The following is an 18,837-nucleotide window of genomic DNA, read 5'->3' on the forward strand; positions in this document are numbered from 1 at the left end:
GGCCGGCGATGCTGTGGTGCTTCGCTGGTGCAGCTCGCAACGGATTCGAGGTTCAAGGACGAGTCTGGACGAGGAAAAATAAGGTTCCCTCAGCTCTGGCCTCGAAGCAACCTGCCGAGCGATGTGGCTCACGTGCGGCGTTGTTAATCTGTACAAGGATTATGATTGTGTCCAGCCACAATTTTCAGCCAAAATCTCAATGTGGGTCTTGACAGAAAGTCGGGCGCCAGCAACGCGTTCTGGGCTGCGTTCAATTTACGCGACCGTCTAGACCCCTGCACCTGCCAGACCGTGACGGACCTGAACTTGAACAAGCAAAGGCCCCAAAAAGTCGTCCACTCTGCCAGCGACCCCTCAAAACCCCCGAGGCCCATTTTTGAGCGGGAAGGGGCAAAACAAACACGCCTATTCCATTAGGCATTAGCGCCTTCCCCAAACACCGCCTTTCCATCCTTGCTGTTGCCAACACTTTTCCTTCTCTCAACTACTACTATTCTCAACCTCACCCATAGTGTCTACGACTGCAGCCTTTTTTTTATTTTTGCAAAAAGAACAATCTCCAATAGATTTCTTGCTTTATCGCCCGTCATACGATATAACATCATCACCCCACCGCAAAGATGTCTGTCGTCTCCCTCCTTGGGGTCAATGTGATCAACAACCCCGCCAAGTTTACCGACAAGTACGAGTTCGAGATCACTTTCGAGTGTCTGGAGCCGCTTCAAAAGGGTGCGTTCTTATCTGCTCTCCTCGTCTGCACATCCTCGCTCGCTAGCTAGCGCTAGCTAGCATCACGGCACCGCACAGAACAAGACAACCCAACAGAAGAAAAAAACTGACTTATTTTGCTCCCGACGCCCAACAGACCTCGAGTGGAAGCTCACGTACGTCGGGTCGGCGCAGTCGGACAACTACGACCAGGAGCTGGACTCGCTGCTAGTCGGGCCGATCCCCGTGGGCATCAACAAGTTTGTGTTTGAGGCGGACCCGCCCGACACCAAGCGCATCCCTATCGACGAGCTGCTCGGCGTCACGGTGATCCTGCTGACGTGCGCCTACGACGGGCGTGAGTTCGTGCGCGTCGGCTATTACGTCAACAATGAGTACGAGAGCGACGAGCTCCGTGACGAACCCCCCGCCAAGCCCGACGTCGAGAAGATCCGCCGTAACGTGCTCGCTGGCAAGCCTCGCGTGACCAGGTTCGCTATCAAGTGGTATGTTGTTGTTTATTTCCTCTGCGAGGTTAATTCTGGAGGCTAACAATCCTTTACAGGGATTCTGAGGCTTCCGCCCCGGCCGAATTCCCCCCCGAGCAGCCTGAGGCTGACCTCGTTGCCGATGAGGACGAGTACGGTGCCGAGGAGCTTGGCGAAGAGGAGGAGACCGAGGCTGTTGAGGCCACTGGGGAAGAGCCCGCCGATAAAGACGCGCAGATGGAGGGTGTTGAGGGCCCCGAGGGCGAGGTCGAGAACGCAGCGGAGGAGGACGAGCTCTCCGACGACGGCAGCGTCGATATCGAGGGCGAAAGCGAGGATGAACTGCTGGAAGAGTACGAGGTTGTCGACAATGAGGGCGCCGAGACGGCTGAAGGCGACGAGATGGAGGTTGACAAGCCCGAGCCTGTGGCCCACAAGCAGGAGGCCATGGTCCACTAGTTACGCCTCGGCATGGAAAACTAGACACAGGGCTGGCGGCATCGATGTCACCACCCGAGCTTAGGAGTACTGACTGGAATAATTGTTTTACACGAGATACGAGGTTAAGAGGAAAACAAATTCATATCCAGACATTCTGGTGTGTCTCATCGATAATGGAATTCACTCATGACCACTGGATTAACATGTCTCAGCGAGGTCATTAATCATGACAGTATCTGGTCGTAATCATTTGAATTTCCATGTACACTTGCTTCAGACAACAACCACTTATGCACCTTTCACCTCGATCCGTTCAACCAAATCCGCTCCTATCCTCGCAATCTCGGACAAAATCGCGTCCTTGTTGGCATCCACCAGCTCCGCCTTCTCGCCGTCCTCGTCCTCATCTTCACCCCCCTTCGCCCGCTTCTTCCCACCAGCGGGCTTGTACGAAGTCGGCAAATTAACCCTAAAAGTCCGCTTCTGCATCTGGGGGTTCCAGATCGCCCCGATGGTGTTGTCCTCCACCCCGCCACGGAAGAAAACCAGCGGCCCGCCATACGCCGCGCTCAGCTGCTCCAGGAACAGCTCGGCGGGGTGCTGCGCCAGGGGCAGCGGCTGCTGGCCGGTCCGCTCGTCGAGGTTCTTGAACTTGGGCCGGCTCACGTCCCCGTCCTCTTCGGGGTCGATCGTCGAGTAGGTTTTCAGCGTGCCCTTCAGGGCCTTGCTGCTCAGGTGGATGAGCACGTCGTACTCCTTGAGCGACGGCACGAATAGCCGGCGGCAGTCGAGCTCCACGCCCTGCTCCCTGACGAGGCGGGACGCGCTCTTTGCGAGGGACGTCATGCGGGCCGCGACCACCTTGGAGGGCTTTGCTTGACCGTCGACCGTCGTCCAGGCGACGCCGCTGGGCTCCTGGGCCGTGGCGACGAAGAGGACGGTGTGGTTCATGTTGGGGTCGATCTTGCGCCAGGCCTCGAGGCGGGTGGCGATCGAGGTCCGGTCTGCGGCTGGCATCTCGGCGCTCGTGTCGAGAACGAGGGGCTCGGAACGCCAGTCCCAGTGGGAGAGGAATAATAGCGTGCGCATGAAGCCGGCGCTGGCGCTGGTGGGGGCGTCCCAGGGGTATGGTGTGAGGAAGACGTGGAGGGCCGCTAGTTCGATAAACTCCTCGGTGAAGTGATACGACAACTTGTGAGCGTTGAACCAGTGCTTTACGAGACGGATCGTCGGGGACAGGGCCGGAAAGCGTGTGGCGCAGGTGGAGATGCATTGGTTGTGCAGTGGTAGGTTGGTGTATTGCCGCCTGAACGTCGCGAGGAGGGTCGTGGCCCGTTGCCGGAGGTACTGCTCTGCAGTCTTATCCTTGACTTGACGTTCCAGCAGTGTCTCCTCTAAATCGCTGTGTATCCGCAAACGGAATGACGGGCCGGACTCGTAGATAACGTCAAGGAAGGCGAGATTCTCGGTTTCATATTTGGCGTCTTCGAGTCCAACATGTGTCTTGATTTCACCGGGCTTGCTGTTTTCCAAAAGACTGCCAATCATCAGGAGGAAAGCGATCTTGGTCCTCTGGATAGCGGCAAGGCTTTCCGGCCATTTGCCAGACGCCTCGAATGAAATAACGCACTCCAGCGGCCGGGGGCCTGACTTTGATGATCCGAAGGTCGGAGGCTTGACCGATGCCTGGCGAAGTTCTGGGCATATGGGCGCTATCTGCCTGACACGGAGGGGTAGATCCTCCAGGTCCCGAATATCGCGCTCGAAGACACCGAACGCCTTCTTGGCCACGTTGAACAACGCAGAGTCGGCGGGTTTCAGGGAGAGCAGGTCGGGCAACCCGTCGCCATAAACGGTGATCTCGTTGTGAAGCTGTCCAATGCGAAGGTGACGGCCGAGAACGTATCGTATGATCTCCTCACAGAGATCAAAAGGCGTTGCTGAGGCCCAAATCAGCGTCTCTCGGATAGTGTCGCGTTCGAAGCGTCTAAGTTCCGACTTTTCGCCCCAGAACTTCCGGAATTCTTCGCACTCTTCTTTTTCTTCGGCGCTTGGTCCGGCAGACGGGCCGCGGTCGACCGTTCGTGCCATATTGACGGGATCAAAAAGAATGCCGACCTCCAACGGTAATTCGCCCCGGGCCTTGGGTTCCGCCGCCAGAGGCCATGGTTGGTGAGCTGGAGTCCGAATGTGAACCAAGCGGGCTCTTTCCCCCATCTCCTTGTCCACGAGCGCCCTTTTTAGAGTCTGATAAACTTTGCTGCTGGCCTGCCATGTTGGTCCCCGGGGGTCTGCACCCGTCTCCTCCAGTGCCCCATCGATATTTAGCCGCGTGATCAAGTCGAAGCTGTGCAAAGAGACATCTGTCTTGAGAATGAAGGTCGGGCTGAACTGATCAGCAGTGCTATCGGCGAGTAGGCTTCGGGTCCATTTGGCGTGCCGATGGAGCAGCGCGGCGGACCAAGGTCCCATCTTGAAAGCGAGATTCAGTTGTCTTGCGGAATCGTAAAGGATGGGGGTGGTTTCGATATTGGATTCCAAATCCGGGTTCCCCTGGCCGAATACGCAAGGCTTCTCTGCGAAGTTAGTCACCGAGAGGAATTGGACCAAGGCCTTGAAGAGCTGGGTGCTGCTGAGGGATGAAGGTAGAGCGGCGTGCCCTTTGCTCTCGCCCCCTTGGAGGAGGAGAGCTAGAAGTACCGCCCACTCAAAATGGCCGAATCCTCCTTGTGAAATATCCCCTCCAAAACCTCTCTGTTGCAACCAGATGCGACCAAGGATGCAGGTGTTCTTGAAGGCCGCGCATCTCTTTTCGGCTTGCCGCAAGAGCTTGAGGTACGGCAAGTAGCAGCTCTCCGCAACGATTGTCGAGTTATAAAATGACGTGGGCTCGGAAAAGAGGTTCGAGTCATCATCGCGGCTCTTGCGGAGCAGATTGGCTCCTAGATGGAGCTTTGCCTTCGGAAAGAAGCCGTCGGGTGCGCATGGAAGAATCCGTATCCTGAAGTCCAGAGCTCCCTTATTCTCCGACTTTTCTGATCCCTTCGCTTCGGAAGCATTCGGCTGGATCACGAGGACGGGACAGAGGGGGTTGCCGTTGAGGTGCTCGTAGGATAGCCGGGCCCCACTTTCGAATTCTTTCCTCACGGCGGCGGCGACGACGGCTAGGTAATATGCCCTCTTGTAAAAGTAGCGCAGGTCGAGATAATCCTTCTCCTGCAAGATTTCCTCGGGTAGGACGATGACCATGTCGACAGCGTGATCCTTTTGCGTCTTGACCATGGTCTTGGAGACATAGCTGCCGACGACGTTGAACTGGGCGGGTTTTGCGAAGGCGACCTTGTAGTTGGAGTTCTCTTGGGGCCGCGGATCGGGGAAGGGAACTTTGATCTTGTGTTTCTTTTCGAGTTTGGATGCGGCTTGAACGAGCTGGGGGAAGTTAGCAGGCGCAAGCCTCATCAAGACGCGCTTGAATTAAATATCTTACCGGGATTGCATCATGGGCCTTGATTCCTTCAATTACACCTTTGATCCGATGTAAAAGACCGTCGGCGCCCTCCAGAGCAGTTCCGTGATCCAGGCGCACCGAGTTTAGCAGCTCCTCGGCCTGGAGAATAAATGCCCTAAACCTAGAAACGCCCGTTGAAGCGGCCGATTCCAGGGCCAGCTCTGCGCCATCTTGCGTATGGTCGAGCTTTCGCCGTTTTGTCGGGGCGGAATCCATTGTTGCGAAGGGTGGTGATGTTGAACGACCAATGCAAGGCGCATGAAGACTGGTTGCAGCTCTCGCTCCCAGCAAGTAAACGCCGTCGCGACTTTTTCTGGGGATTTTTGCGATAAGGCCCCATGCTCGGGGCCGATAAGGCAATGCCGGGGGTCGCCGGAGCATCGGAGCGTTGACGTCCGGCGGGGTGGTGTCCCGGCCCTGCTGGACCCTGGAACCTCCTTGAACCATGCACATGAACTGATTGGTGGTGTGCTGCATGCGATGTGGTGCTCCACGCTCCACGGTTCAGTTCGAGTGTAGGTTCAAGGTTCTCTCACATTCAGAGGTGTCAACTCTGCTATCATTCTTGCTGCAGAATACTGCTCCTGAAACTGAGTACCCAACACTAAAAGCGACCCGTTCTGTCTTGGGATTTCAACTTTTAATCTGGTTTTCGAATTCTTTCTGATCGCTCTTACTGCATCCGAAGCCTGAGCCAGGCCAAACCAACCCCACCTCCAGGTTCAATTCAAGCTCAAAGCTCAAGCTCACGACTCACCCACCACACATCATCGAACCCTCACAACCCTGCACCTCTCTACTCAACATTTCGCCATCTCAAATTCAGTTTCAATCTAGGCCAAAGGGAGATCGATCCCGCTGGGCCAACGCCATGTCGGGCACCAAAGCCCTGCTCAAGGGCATTAACGAAGCAATTAAGCAGCGGAAATGGGATGAGGCGATAGAGGCGGCGGAGGACGTCTTCCAAAAAGACCCCAAGAACTACCAGGCGTAAGTGCACCGGGTTTGAGAATACTCGACCGGAAATGCTGACCGTCCGTTCAGACATGTCTTCCTCGCTTTTGCCCTAGACAAAGTGAACAAGCTTGATGAGGCGGAGACTGCATACCTTGCTGCGACCAGGCTCAAACCCAGTGACCCGCAGGCCTGGCAAGGCCTCGTCAAACTGTACGAGCGGCAACGAGGAAAGAAGTTGAAGCAGTACCAACACGCCGCCCTCAACCTGGCCGAGATCTTTCGGGATGCGAACGAGATGTACAAATGTCAAGATGTCGTTGATAAATTCATCGACCAGGCACGGACACAGGGGGAGCGAGCCCAGTATGTGGACGCGCTGGATCTGATCCTACCGGAGAGCCCCATCTACCCGGCTCTGGAGGGCCGCGTTCCCCACCCGGGCAAAACGTACCACATCCAGGCCGAGATTGTCGAGATGGACGAAAAGAAGCGGATCAACACTCTGATAGGTGAGCGGCGCACCCGGATAGGCGCCCGGGTGAGCGAGGTGACTCTCGAGGTGAAACGCGAGGTCTACTCCCAGAGCAGGCTGGGCTACGTTTACGGGCAAATAATAAACTGGACCACTGACGACGACGTGCGTCGAACATACGAGGAAAAGCTCCTCCAGTACTGCTATGACAGACTCGTCGCGTGGCCACCAGGCGAGCAGAAGGAACGTGAGGCGGCCATCGTCCAGAAGCTCGCAAACGACATGGTCATCATCAATAACCCGTTCAAGTTCGCGTGGGATATCGCCATCAATTGGCAAGACCACAAGAATATTCAGGACTGGGATGTCACGGTGCTCCGCCAATACTGCACCTTCTTTCCCGACAGCGACCTCAACAGGGTTATCATGGGCTTCCTCACAAGCGCCATTTCCCCGTTCCCTAAGGAGCCTACACAGGCGCCCGAGGCTTCTACCGGTGCGGAAACCGAAGAGGAGAGCGAGGATGATGAAGCTGGAGGCGCGCCGACGACATACGTCCCGCTCACCGAGGAGGATCGCCTGCTGATGATTATGGAAGGCACCAGCAACGCCGACTCGTTGTTCGCACTTAGGTTAGCCGGTGAATACTACCAGCATATCGAGGAGCACGAGAGTAACGTCGAGCTTATGCGAAAGGCCCTCGACCACCTCAAGGTGGAGCGTTCTAGGACCGGGCTAAAGTTCCGAAACACCGAGGACGCTTTCTCTCTGTATCTCGGGACAGCGCTGGTGTTTTACCAGTCGCCACGCAATCACCAGGAAGCCAAGAGTTTGTTTGACGGAGTTCTAGCCCATGATCCGTCATCTACCGCTGCCATGATAGGCGTGGGCTTGATCTACGAGGAGGAAGAGGAATATGTCGAGGCAATTGACTTCCTGGAACGTGCGCTACAACGCGACCCCGAAAATCTCCGCGTTAGGACCGAGGCCGCCTGGGTCAAGGCCTTGAAAGGGGACTTTGACACTAGCCGAGCCGAGCTGGAGAGCTGTCTCCCCCTTCTTACGAAGAAGGGGCAGACAAACAAGGAACTCCTCGCGCAAACCCAGTACCGCGTTGGTTACTGTATCTGGAACATCGACACGTCGAAAGCGGCGAGGAAGAGCCGATCCGGCGCCTATGCGTATTTTCTCGATGCCCTCAAGAGCAACCTCAACTACGCGCCCGCCTACACCAGCCTTGGCAAGTACTACGCAGATTATGCCAAAGACAAGAAGCGGGCCCGCAGGTGCTTTCAAAAGGCGGTCGAGATCTCGGCCTCTGAGGTTGAATCGGCGGAGAGGCTGGCCAGGTCTTTTGCAGATGACGGGGATTGGGACCGCGTCGAGCTTGTCGCCCAGAGAGTGGTTGACTCGGGCAAGGTGAAGCCACCGCCGGGCTCGAAGCGCAAGGGTATCAGCTGGCCCTTCGCCGCTCTGGGTGTGGCAGAACTCAACAAGCAGGATTACCGCAAGGCCATCGTTTCGTTCCAGGCAGCCCTCCGGATAGGACCGGACGACTACCACTCGTGGGTCGGGTTGGGCGAAAGCTACCACGGATCCGGACGCTACATCGCCGCCACAAAGGCGATCCTGAACGCTCAAAAGCTGGAAGAGGCTGCGGATGGACACATCCCCGGGGAAACCTGGTTTTCCAAGCTCATCCTCGCCGATGTCAACCGCGAGCTCGGCGACTTTGACGAGGCTATTAACCTTTACCGCGAGGTAGTCGCCGGCCGCCCGAACGAAGCAGGTGCTGCAATCTCTTTGATGCAGGCCACAGTGGACAATGCTTTGGACAGTTTGGACAAGGGTTTCTTTGGCAAGTCGATTGATCTCGCGGTGGAGATGCTCAACTTCGCACTGCAGGCCCCGGAAGAGATTAAGGAAACGTTTAATTTCTGGAAAGCCGTGGCCGATGCTTGCGCGCTCTTTTCGAGCGTCCAAAACCGTCTATCAGAGTTCCCAGTGGACACCGTCCAGCAACTACTTGGTACCGAGGACTTAGACGCCGATCCGATAGACGAAACTGGAGCCACCGGCAATGGTGTTAACCCGGACGAAGGCAAGATTGGGAACGAGTTGGTGAGGGTTTTGCATGCCACCATTCTCGCTCACAAGCGCGCCATCCAAGTTTCTGCCAACGACCTACACGCGCAGGCTGTGGCATATTACAACCTCGGCTGGGCAGAGCACCGCGCCCATATGTGTCTCCCTATGCGGCTCAGAAAGAAGGCCACCAAATACCTAAAGGCGTCCATCGCGTGCTTCAAGCGGGCCATCGAACTCGAGGCAGGCAATTCGGAATTTTGGAACGCTCTCGGAGTGGTGACCAGCGGCGTCAACCCGTCCGTCTCGCAGCACTCGTTCGTCCGCAGCCTCCACTTGAACGAGGGTGGCGCCCATGCCTGGACAAACTTGGGCACGCTGGCTCTGATCCAGGGTGATATTCAGTTTGCGAACGACGCCTTTACGAAAGCGCAGTCGGCCGATCCGGATTTCGCACACGCGTGGCTGGGGCAGGGCCTGGTGGCTCTGCTGCTCGGCGACCAGAAGGAAGCGCGGGGCCTGTTCACGCACGCCATGGACATCGCCGAGAGCTCGTCCGCGGCAAGCCGACGGCACTTCTCGGTATCCATGTTTGACTACATCATGGAGTCACCCGCCGACCTACCCGTCACCTCGCTCATCCAACCCATCCTCGCGCTCAGCCAACTACAGGGCCTCAACCCGCAGGAGCTCGCCTACGGCCACCTCTCGGCCCTCTTCCAAGAGCGCAACCACGAGCACGACCGCGCGGTCGCGACGCTCGAAAAGATCTGCGCCGCGGTCGAGACCGACTACGAAGTCACCGAGTCCCCAGAGTCGCTCAAGCGGTTCGCCATCGCCAAGGCCGACCTCGCGCGCGCCTACCTCGCAACCAGCGCGAACACCGAGGCCGCCGAGGCGGCCGAGCTGGCCGTGCAGCTGAGCAGCGACGAGGCGGACAGCGAGCTGGCGGCCGAGGAGCGCAGGCGGGTGCGGCTGAGCGCGCACGTCACCCTGGGCCTGGCGCGCTACTACCAGGGCGCCGTCGACGACGCCGTCGCCTGCTTCGACTCGGCCATCAGCGAGTCCGACGGCCACCCGGACGTCGCCTGCGTGCTGGCCCAGGTGCTGTGGGCCACGGGGAAAGAGGAGGCGCGCGAGAGGGCGCGCGAGGTGCTCTTCGAGGTCATCGAGCGCGTGCCCCACCACGTGCAGTCGGTGCTGTTGCTGGGCGTGATTGCGTTGTTGGATGAGGACGAGGAGAGCTTGGAGGCGGTTGTCGCCGAGCTGCAGAGCCTGCGGGCCAGCGACGAGGGCGTGACGCCCGCGGACCAGCGGCAGCTCGGCGAGGTGCTAAGGGCGATTGCCGCGTTTGGGAAGGGCGACGACGCGGAGGAGGTGGCCAAGGCCAAGGCGAACCAGGCCCGGGCGGATGTCATGTTCCACCCGCACTTGCCGCACGGGTGGGCGGAGCTCCGCGGGCTGGGCGGCGAGGAGGGGAAGAGTGCCGCCGAGATGGCGCTGCGGGTTGCGTTGAAGGCCGTGGCGCCGAGGGGGGATCTGGCCGCGGGGGATCTGGCAGGGGCGTATGCTGGCACGGGGCGGGCTATGGACGCGCAGAAGGCTGTTATGGTTGCGCCGTGGGAGAAGGCGGGCTGGCAGGCGTTGGGAGAGGTCGTCAAGGGGTAGGGGTGTCATGGTTGTTAAGGGATAGGCGTGTCATGTCATGATTGTGTGGGTAGATCTATGGTCTGGGGTAGAGAAAAGGAATGGGGTATCTAAACAGTCAACTCCAGCAAAACCCATGCACCCGCCCAAAGCCCATGTCATCCATGCATCGCCCTTATCCCATGCCGTTCGTGTATCACCAGTCTACCGCCCATAACCTATGCCCGCCTCTCCGCCCCGACAGCCTCCCTCAGCCTCTCCAACCGACCATCCACCCACGCCCGATGCCACGCCTCGACCTTCCCACCAAGCACAACGCACTGCGCCGGGTCCAGCAGCACAACACCGCGCGCGACCACCGTCCCCGCCCGCAGCAGGATCTTCTCCCCGATAAACGTCTTGCCCACCGCCAGGCGCTCCACCCGCTTCAGCTCGATCGCGGTGACCTTCTGGCCCTTGCAGTCCTGCACCACCAGCTTATGCGTGCTATTCTTGCTGCTGCCACCGGCACCCTGCGGCTGCGGACCAGCACCGCCCCCATCCCCCCCATTTCCATCCCCCCTATCCCCCTCCCCGTCCTGCCCGTCCCCCCCATCACCCGCTGGCGGCAACCTAACAACCTCCCTCCCCCTCGTCCCCTCCCCCCTCGCCAGCGCCTCCAACCCCTCCGCCTGCTCCCACCGCGACCGACTGACGTCCTCCAAATCCAGCACCTGCACCACCACATCCGCCGCCAGCTTACTCTCGCGCGTCGCGGCGTGTGTCGCGGCCAGATTCGCCGGCAGGGCGTGCGCGGACGCCCACCGCGCGTCGAGCAGGCCTGGGGTGGTGAGGTCGCTCGCGAGGAGGCGGGTGCGCGCTGTGGCGAGCAGGGAGGCTAAGGGGGGGAGGGGGGTGGTCGGTGTGCGCGGGGTGCAGAGGGTTTGCAGCCAGGTGAGGGAGGGGAGGGGGGTGGTGGTGGTGGAGAGGGAGGTCTGGAGTTGGGTGGGGATGTCCATTTTGGGGGGGTTGGGGGTTGTTGTTGTTGTTTGGGGTGAGGTGGTTTTGTTTGGGGGTTGGTTTTGGTGAGGTTGAGGGGTAGTGGAGCGAGATGGTTTCTTCCAGTGGGGAGGGAGCTGGCGCTTTTTGGTGTACGCTGTGGTTGAGACTGTGATGCAAAAGGCGGCTCTTTTTGTAGATCGGAATTGGAGTCGTGATAAATTTGTAAAGACAAGTGACGATCCTCTAGTATTTTTCATCGTATTGGCGCTTGATCAGCCTGGTGTTACCTTAGAATATCGTAAGAACTCACCTCGGATTCCGTTCCATGACAATGGCAGCGAACCTTGGCGCGCTGTGCCTGGCGCGTCGGGGTTTTAGTGGAGCGTGGGAGCCCTGTACCGCGAGCTTTCGGGATCTCCCCGGATTTGCTAGCGCAGCCCAGCGGCGGGAAGCTCCACTCTGGTGCGAGCTCGAGCAACTGTCAACTGTCAACTGCCAACATTCATCTTCACACCTTCAACAACACAACTCTGATGCAGTCCCGGCTATAAGCGCACTGACAGCAATACACCTCCACCTACCAACCACCACAATGTCCACTATTGCATCTCCTCGAGACCGCCCGGGCCCCTTCCCGCGACGCACCAACTCCTCCATCACTCCGACCTCCTCCTCGCGCCCGAGTCTCGATGCCCCGGCCTCCGCCTCCAGCTCCCCCAACCCCAACACCTCCTCCTCATCCACCACCACCGCCACCACAGCCACCGCCCAACCCAAACGCACCAACCGCGCCGCCCTCCGCGAGTACTACAACCTCCGCAACAACACCACCACCACCACCAGCAGCAACAAACCGCTCCCCTCCCCCCCAACCGTCGAAATAACCGACCACCTCGGCGACCCCATCATCAACAACCCCCCCACAAACACAACAACCGGAGTAGTAGAAAACCCCCCCTCCGAACTCGACAGTCCCACCTTCAACGCGCCGGCCTACACAACCCACCTCCTGCAGACGGCGTCCCTCGCCGACCTGCTGCGCACGCACGCGCGCGTGCTGGGCGAGATGCGCGCGCTGGACGCCGAGCGCAAGGCGCTGGTGTATGATAACTATAGCAAGCTGATCGCGGCGACGGATACGATCCGGCGGATGAGGGCGGCAAGGACGCCGGGGACGCCGGGGGAGGTGGTGCTGCTGGAGGGGGCGGGTGGGGGTGGGGGTGGGGGTGGTGGTAATGCGGATAGGGGTGGGGGTGGGGGTGCTGGTGCTACGGGGTTGGTGGGAGGGGGGACGTTGGAGGGGGTGGTGGATGGGATTTATGAGGTTGCGGTTGGGTTGAGGGAGGAGCTGAGGAGGGAGGTGGATGCTGCTGCTGCTGGGGAACAAAAAGGTACTGATGGTGATGCGAGGAGGGAGAGGACGAGGGAGTTGGCGAAAGAGGTGGTCAAGGTGCCGGAGCGGGTGAGGCGGTTGGTGGCGGAGGGGAGGGTGGAGGAGGCCAAGGAGGAGTGGGACCGGCCGAGGAGGTTATTGGTGCGGTGGAAGGAATTAGGAGTCGGCGGGGAAGAAGTGGGAGGGTTGATCGAGGAGGGGGATGCCGCGTTAAAGGGGCCGGGGGGAGGAGAGGGGGGTGAGGGTGCGAGTGCGACGGCATGAACTGAGAGTTTGAGCATCCATGGCGTTCAAACGTAATTGGGCCTGCCCTATGTGGGCGGGTGAAAACTTCACGGGCGGTTCGGGAGGGCCATCGTCGGCAGTAGGGCCTCCCACAATGATACCCTTTGGTTTGCATAAGGATGTATGAATAGATTAACAGGGGCAATCATTGGCATGTGGTTCAGGTATATTAATATAGAAGCCCAAGCCTACTTCGATCTCTCATGTATGACCATTCATTTTTCCTCATCTCACACCATGCTATCCTCAGCTCACATTCCTTACCCTCTCAACTCCTCCGCCTCCCAGATCTCAAAAGGATCCGCATCCTCCTCGCTCACCAACACCTCGGCCGCCTTGTCCTCCTTCTGCAGTACCCCCAGCAGCTGCGGCTGCAGCACCTGCTTCAGGAACCCCCGCTCCGAGTTGCTGTGGAACAGGGTGATGACCGACTTGCCGAGCATCTTGAGGCGCAGGGCATTGTGGTGGGACATCTCCCCAGTAATAATCAAGTCGGCGTCGGTGTCCTTGAGCACATCATAGCCCGACCCAGCGCAAACAGCGACGGAGCGCACGCAGTTGCTGTCGCCGGGGCGGGGGCGCGGCTGCGACACGCTGACGTGCTTCAGCCCCAGCTCCATGCAGTAGACCTGCATGATGCTCTCGATGTCCGTGTCAAAGGCCAGCTGCACCCGCCGCCCGTACCCGGCCCCCTCGAAGCCCGCCGGCACGGGGCCCCCGATCGGCTTCACCACCGTCACCTCCCGCGCCACGTGGATCTTCTTGAGGATGCCGGCGAGCCAGTCGTTGACGCCGCCGAGTACGGCGTCGGCTGAGGTGTGCGGGCTGTACACGGCGATGTTGTGCTGGGCCAGCCGCAGCACGATCCGTTGGTGCGGGTCGTTGAGCGTGACTGACTTGAGGCCGCGGAAGATGAAGGGGTCTGGGGGTGTCAGGATTCAAGAATGGTCATAGGCAGGGGGCAAGTCTGGTCATACGGTAGCTGACAATAACGGATGCCTTCTTTTTGATGGCCTCCTCGGCGACACTGAGTGTCAAATCGTTGGTGAGCAGCACCCGTGAAGGGACGCTGCCAGAGGTAGGGTTGATGTTTTCCTGGAGGAGGCCAACGTTGTCCCAGGCCCGGTCGGCGAGCTCCTCAGGGTAGCTGGTGCCACATCAGTCTCAGATGTCAAAAAGGAGTATTAACTGTCTCGGTTGGGAACTTACAGGGACCGCATAGCCTTGACGACATGTTGGGTGAAGAGGGGACTCTGCAGGGCGGGTTCCATACTGTACTGCCGCGCGAAAACTACCGGTCGAATAAGTCGAGTTGATGAGGCAAGTCTGGGGATCCTCAAAAAGGTTGAGGCAAGTTTCATTGGAAAGGCGGCTTGTTGAGGGGAACAAGTGATGGTACAGACACAGGTGAACTCGGGCGTCGCTGAAACTCGGCGTACAATGAGAAACTAAGTAATACAACCCTAACCCCTACCTCACACCATCGCCAAGATTTCGCGGGGCATTTGCGCATCTCTCAGAGGATGCTGCTCACTAATTAATTCACTTCACCAACCCTCACAACCAGCTCTCTCAAACCATGGCCCAGCCAGCGATAACAGAAGACTCGGTGCGGGCTGCTATCACCGAGCGGCTCAAGGCGACTCATGTCGAGATCCAAGACATGTCCGGTACGAGAACTAGCCCTCACCATCCCCCTGCCCTGACGTCATCCCGGACAGCCCCGCGATGCCGTTTTCCTTTTTCCTTTTTCTTTTTAAAACCATCCACACCCCAAACCACACCCCGAACCACACCCCAAACCCCCCAACTAACAACCAACAACCCCCAACTAACCCATCACAACCCCCCTAACCACAGGCGGCTGCGGCCAGGCATTCACGTCGCTCATCGTGTCGCCCGAGTTCGCCGGCAAGAACTCGCTGAAGCGGCACCGGCTGGTGAACGCGGCGCTCAAGGAGGAGATCGCCCAAATACACGCCTGGAGCGCCAAGTGCCAGACGCCAGAGGAGTACGAGAAGGAGATGGCGGCGACGGGGGGAAATGATAAGCCGCCGCTGGACGGGACAGAGGGTGGGAGGGTGGAGGGTGTGAGCGGTTGAGGGTGAGCGGCTGAGGGTGAGCGGCTGAGTTGTTGGGGATGTTAGGGGGGTTTGTAAGGTGGATAACGGCGATGGATGGATGGAGGAGGCAGGTGTTGAATCGAGCGTGTGCTTCGTGGCCAGCATCTATAGTGGGTTTTAATGTTGACGATATATCAGGGAGGAGGACGGTTTGGCATCTAGTGAGAATAAACTCGAATCCCACCATCGGGAATTACGGACCAGACAACTACAACGTAACCGATCCATACCCTCCCTCCAACCCCATGATTTTCCTTTCCTCCCCAATACACACACATATATATCCCCCACCCCCTCTAACAATCACGACTACAATCACGCCCCCGCAACAACAGCCAACCCCTCATAAATCTTCCTCCTCACCTCATAAAACGTCCCCATCCCCCCATTCCTTCCCCCCACACCACCACCACCCCCAGCAGCACCACCCCCCGTACCCACCGCCAACGGCAACCCCACACTCTCAATCTCAATCCTCCCCGTCGCCGTCTTGCGCACCGCCACCGTGCCATCAATCAGCAGGGTACCCTCACCACGGAACTCGGCCCGGTGCCCGGCGCCCAGCATCGCCCGGCGCAGGTCCGCCAGCCGCAGATCGCCGACGTGCAGCGGCTGGGCGGCCGACCGCACGGCCGAGGCCAGCGTGGCGGGGAGCACGTCGAGGGTCGGGAGGGCGGCGGCGGCTTTGTTGCCTTTGTGCTGCGTGGTGATGAGCGTGCCGTCGGTTGGTTCGGGGGCCGGGGTGCCTTCGAGTTTTTGGCGCTTGTGGGAGGCGTCTTCGTCGTCGTCGTCGTTGGTGGAGGTGGGGTTGGGTTGCTTGGGGTTGTTGGGGTCGGTGGTGGTGGTTGTGTTGGTTGTGGTGGTGGTGGTTGTGGATTGGATGGCGATTTCTCCGCCCGGGAGGAGCAGGCCTGTCACAGTGACGATGCCTAGCCCGCGCACGTTCTGCCACTTGAGGCGCTTGACGAAGGGGTCGGCGAGCTTGACCACCCACGCGTTGGTATCGACCGAGGCGTCGACGGTGGCGCCGATGGCCGGGGTGAACACGTCGATGGTGCTCTGGGATGATCCTGCTGTGAGCTGGGCGCTCAGCAGCTTCTTGCAGTCGGTGGCGAGCGCGAGCGTTTCGTCTTCCGCCCCCGCGACGAGGATCAGCTTGCGCGGCTGGATCAGCGGGATCAACATGCCCAGGCTACGCTTGTCGTGCAAGCCGCTAAAGTCGACAAAGGCGATGCGGAGCTTGACTGAGACGGTCTGTGACTTGACCACCAGCTTGGCCGGGCCGATGACGGCTTCGTCGTCGTCCTCCAGCTCGTCCAGCTCGTCGCCGGCATGCCCGTTAGATAGCGCAGCGGCCTCTGGCTCGTCGGAAGCAGCGCGCTTGCCTTGAGGCCGTTTGTTGCCCCCCGAAGCTCCCTTGGACGCGCCAACGTCGTCAAACTTGCGCTTCTTGCCCAGGCCCTGCTCGTGCCTGTTGCCATCCTGCCTCTCGTCTTGGCCGTCGGCATCCTCGCGCTCCTCTGCCCGGAGATATTCCTCGGGTCTGATGAGCTCGCCAAATTCGTCGTTTCGTTTTCGACGCATCACGGTCGGAAACATGCGTTCTCTCCCTCTCTTCCCCCTGACGTCGAAGTCGTAGACCCCCTTCTTCTTGAACAAGATGGTGATGCCCAAGTCTTCATCTTTTAGAACCACCTTTTTGCGGCTAGCCTGGCCTATTGTCGTGGACACGTTTAGGGCCTTCCCCTGTTGCTCCGTCTCGGATTCTTCGGATTCGGTTGTGGTTTCCGACGCATCGTCTACTACGTCAGGGGCCGATTCGAGGGCGGCCGTGCCGCCGCTCTGCAGCGTCGCTTGCAGCTGGCGCTGCGTTGCTAGCCACTGTTGGTAGATATCAAGTTCGCTCCCTTCCAGTGCTTGCCGTGTCGCATCACCCACTTCGAGTTCGCGCCCACCCCCGTAGACCTGCTCAAATGTGTCGCCGTTGCTCGTTTGCTCAACCGCCACGCCATCCTTTCTCTCCTTCCACCATTCCCATAACGTCCGGGCGATAGATGGCGTGTTTGGGTTGAGGTTCGGCTTCTCGGTGAGGACGACAAGATTCCTGGGGTCTCCCGCGATCGTTCGCATGACCTCCTTCGAGAACCCCCATTCCAAACTTGAGTCGGTGGCAATAATGACCCTGCCTTTTGGCTCCGAGGTATCCGCAGCTTGCTGCAGGATGCGCTCGACCTGCGCTTTCCGCTCGAGCAGCCTCAGGTACTTGAAATCGAAAGGACCAGCATCCTTGCCCTTGCCACCTCCGGCACCGCCATTCCCCCTTTGACCACCAGCTACAGCCTCGAATTCTCTCACGATGCTGTCGTCCATCCACTCCAGCATACTCCTAGCATTCCTCATGGTGCTGTTGATGGTGCGGCCAGCCAGGTAGGCCCTTGTCGACTTGAAGACCTCGTTATCTTTCGCAACCTCGGCCCTCCACGCGTGTTCCAAAAAGTACGAGAGCTCCAGAACCCTTGCGCTCGAGTCCACGGGGATCAGCACCGTCCCGCCCCTGGCAATGCAGAGCTTGATGGACTCTAGGAGCTGCTCGTCACGCCGGCCGCGTGGGAGCGCGGTCTCGGGCGTGCGGCTGCTGCATACCAACGCCGTCGGTTTGCGCAGCTGTTCGATAACCTCGGCTCCTCCCGCGCCCCCGTGGCCTCCTCCTAACCAGGCGGCACCGGAGAAAACGTTCTCGCGGGCCTGGTTCCAGTCGACGGCGTAGACGATGGACTCGAGGCCATGTTGGATGTGCCAAATCGTCCCTCCGAGTGTGTGGCCCGAGTTATAGGCAGTGATTGTCAGCCCGTTGAGGGGCGGAGAGAAGGGCGATGGGAGCGGCTGGTGAGGTTGAGAGTACTTGAGGGGTTGGATGAGGGAGAAGTAGCGTGCGATCTCCTCGGGGGTTGGTGGTTGGAGGAGGAGGTTGTGGTCGGCAGATGATGTCTGCGCATAGGAGTAGGATGCCTCGGCGAGCGAAGTGGGCGATATTGTCGTCGCGGCCACGGGGGTCGAGGCGTAGAGGTCTTGGGTCAGAGTGCGGCCGAGGTCGATAACGGGGCGTGTCGCATAGACGGGAACGCGTGTGAAGAGAGGGAAGTTCTTGCAGCAGTGCGCATATGCACCGAGGTGGTCGATGGTCGCATGGGTGAGTAGTATCAAGGAGAGTGTGGGGATTTGCCTAGACCAGGCAGTCAGCGACCAGCTCTTCTACCCAGTTATCTCTCTCCCTAACGGATGGAATGCGACATGGACTTACTTCTCCAGCTCGCGCAGCTTCTCGACATCAAACGTCTCATCCCAACCAGCATCTATCAGTACCTTAACGCCCCCATCGAGTTCCAGGAGCGACTGCGATGCTGTCGATTCCGTCAATGCGCCCTGCAGCGGGCTGAAGGTGAACATGGCTAGGGTGTCGTCGGTAGGTGCAGTTCGTAGTCGCTGTGTCGAATCGCTATGGGAGCTGAGGCATGGCTTATTAGGTATTGGTTTAAATATTCCGTCAGTCTGGGAGGGTAGTGGTGATATGAGAGTGCGGATATGATTAACCAGCAGGGAGTGGGAGCGGGCGTGGTTGAAGACTCTGGAATCCTGGTCAATGGATGGGGGAGAGTTAGGTGGGAGCTGGGATTCCAGCGTCCGGGCAGTTCCTTTGTCGCGTCTGCAATGGCACGCGACGGGCCGGCAAAGCAGCGCAAAGCCAAGCC

The 18,837-nt window shown here is 59.2% G+C and overlaps 8 protein-coding genes across 8 annotated transcripts; 4 read left to right on the forward strand and 4 right to left on the reverse strand.

The window, feature by feature from the left end:
* The first annotated feature begins 216 nt into the window (after positions 1–216).
* B0H64DRAFT_436539 (histone chaperone) lies at positions 217–1,859 on the forward strand. The gene is made up of 3 exons (XM_062806200.1): positions 217–729; positions 866–1,214; positions 1,274–1,859. The coding sequence occupies exons 1-3, from the start codon at positions 621–623 to the stop codon at positions 1,653–1,655; spliced, it is 840 nt and encodes a 279-aa protein (XP_062654210.1). The 5' UTR covers positions 217–620; the 3' UTR covers positions 1,656–1,859.
* B0H64DRAFT_350070 (Nrap protein) lies at positions 1,844–5,403 on the reverse strand. Its single transcript, XM_062801422.1, has 2 exons — positions 5,125–5,403; positions 1,844–5,066 (listed from the first exon to the last, which is right to left on the reverse strand). Exons 1-2 carry the CDS (start codon positions 5,359–5,361, stop codon positions 1,926–1,928), a joined length of 3,378 nt encoding a protein of 1,125 aa, XP_062654211.1. The 5' UTR covers positions 5,362–5,403; the 3' UTR covers positions 1,844–1,925.
* A 482-nt stretch (positions 5,404–5,885) lies between these two features.
* On the forward strand, positions 5,886–10,426 carry B0H64DRAFT_54354 (uncharacterized protein). The gene is made up of 2 exons (XM_062808409.1): positions 5,886–6,135; positions 6,190–10,426. The coding sequence occupies exons 1-2, from the start codon at positions 6,017–6,019 to the stop codon at positions 10,325–10,327; spliced, it is 4,257 nt and encodes a 1,418-aa protein (XP_062654212.1). The 5' UTR covers positions 5,886–6,016; the 3' UTR covers positions 10,328–10,426.
* Positions 10,427–10,524: 98 nt separating this feature from the next.
* B0H64DRAFT_446996 (uncharacterized protein) lies at positions 10,525–11,304 on the reverse strand (the record flags this gene model as incomplete). Its single annotated transcript, XM_062806968.1, has 1 exon — positions 10,525–11,304. One exon carries the CDS (start codon positions 11,302–11,304, stop codon positions 10,525–10,527), a length of 780 nt encoding a protein of 259 aa, XP_062654213.1.
* A 514-nt stretch (positions 11,305–11,818) lies between these two features.
* Positions 11,819–13,093, forward strand: B0H64DRAFT_452057 (Vps51/Vps67-domain-containing protein). The gene has a single exon (XM_062807191.1). The coding sequence runs from the start codon at positions 11,880–11,882 to the stop codon at positions 12,942–12,944; it is 1,065 nt and encodes a 354-aa protein (XP_062654214.1). The 5' UTR covers positions 11,819–11,879; the 3' UTR covers positions 12,945–13,093.
* Positions 13,094–13,225: 132 nt separating this feature from the next.
* B0H64DRAFT_420872 (GTP cyclohydrolase 1 type 2/Nif3) lies at positions 13,226–14,236 on the reverse strand (the record flags this gene model as incomplete). The annotated part of the gene is made up of 3 exons (XM_062805493.1): positions 13,226–13,887; positions 13,943–14,112; positions 14,175–14,236. 3 exons carry the CDS (start codon positions 14,234–14,236, stop codon positions 13,226–13,228), a joined length of 894 nt encoding a protein of 297 aa, XP_062654215.1.
* Positions 14,237–14,387: 151 nt separating this feature from the next.
* Positions 14,388–15,067, forward strand: B0H64DRAFT_479002 (bola protein; the record flags this gene model as incomplete). Its single annotated transcript, XM_062808278.1, has 2 exons — positions 14,388–14,635; positions 14,826–15,067. Exons 1-2 carry the CDS (start codon positions 14,545–14,547, stop codon positions 15,065–15,067), a joined length of 333 nt encoding a protein of 110 aa, XP_062654216.1. The 5' UTR covers positions 14,388–14,544.
* A 336-nt stretch (positions 15,068–15,403) lies between these two features.
* B0H64DRAFT_479003 (beta-lactamase-like protein) lies at positions 15,404–18,764 on the reverse strand (the record flags this gene model as incomplete). The annotated part of the gene is made up of 2 exons (XM_062808279.1): positions 18,390–18,764; positions 15,404–18,311 (listed from the first exon to the last, which is right to left on the reverse strand). Exons 1-2 carry the CDS (start codon positions 18,533–18,535, stop codon positions 15,404–15,406), a joined length of 3,054 nt encoding a protein of 1,017 aa, XP_062654217.1. The 5' UTR covers positions 18,536–18,764.
* Positions 18,765–18,837: the final 73 nt, after the last annotated feature.

The sequence above is a fragment of the Chaetomium fimeti genome (genome assembly GCF_033439085.1).
Source record: "Chaetomium fimeti strain CBS 168.71 chromosome Unknown B0H64scaffold_12, whole genome shotgun sequence".
NCBI classification, from domain to species: Eukaryota; Fungi; Ascomycota; class Sordariomycetes; order Sordariales; family Chaetomiaceae; genus Chaetomium; species Chaetomium fimeti.

What these genes read in the sequence shown, in the direction of transcription:
- B0H64DRAFT_452057 (XM_062807191.1), top strand. Translation starts at nt 11,880, where the DNA reads ATGTCCACTATTGCATCTCCTCGAGACCGCCCGGGCCCCTTCCCGCGA.
- B0H64DRAFT_436539 (XM_062806200.1), top strand. Translation starts at nt 621, where the DNA reads ATGTCTGTCGTCTCCCTCCTTGGGGTCAATGTGATCAACAACCCCGCC. An exon ending in TCTGGAGCCGCTTCAAAAGG is followed by an intron (nt 730 to 865) that starts GTGCGTTCTTAT and finishes GACGCCCAACAG; the next exon opens with ACCTCGAGTGGAAGCTCACG. An exon ending in ACCAGGTTCGCTATCAAGTG is followed by an intron (nt 1,215 to 1,273) that starts GTATGTTGTTGT and finishes AATCCTTTACAG; the next exon opens with GGATTCTGAGGCTTCCGCCC.
- B0H64DRAFT_350070 (XM_062801422.1), bottom strand. Translation starts at nt 5,361, where the DNA reads ATGGATTCCGCCCCGACAAAACGGCGAAAGCTCGACCATACGCAAGAT. An exon ending in AGGCCCATGATGCAATCCCG is followed by an intron (nt 5,067 to 5,124) that starts GTAAGATATTTA and finishes AACTTCCCCCAG; the next exon opens with CTCGTTCAAGCCGCATCCAA.
- B0H64DRAFT_54354 (XM_062808409.1), top strand. Translation starts at nt 6,017, where the DNA reads ATGTCGGGCACCAAAGCCCTGCTCAAGGGCATTAACGAAGCAATTAAG. An exon ending in GACCCCAAGAACTACCAGGC is followed by an intron (nt 6,136 to 6,189) that starts GTAAGTGCACCG and finishes CCGTCCGTTCAG; the next exon opens with ACATGTCTTCCTCGCTTTTG.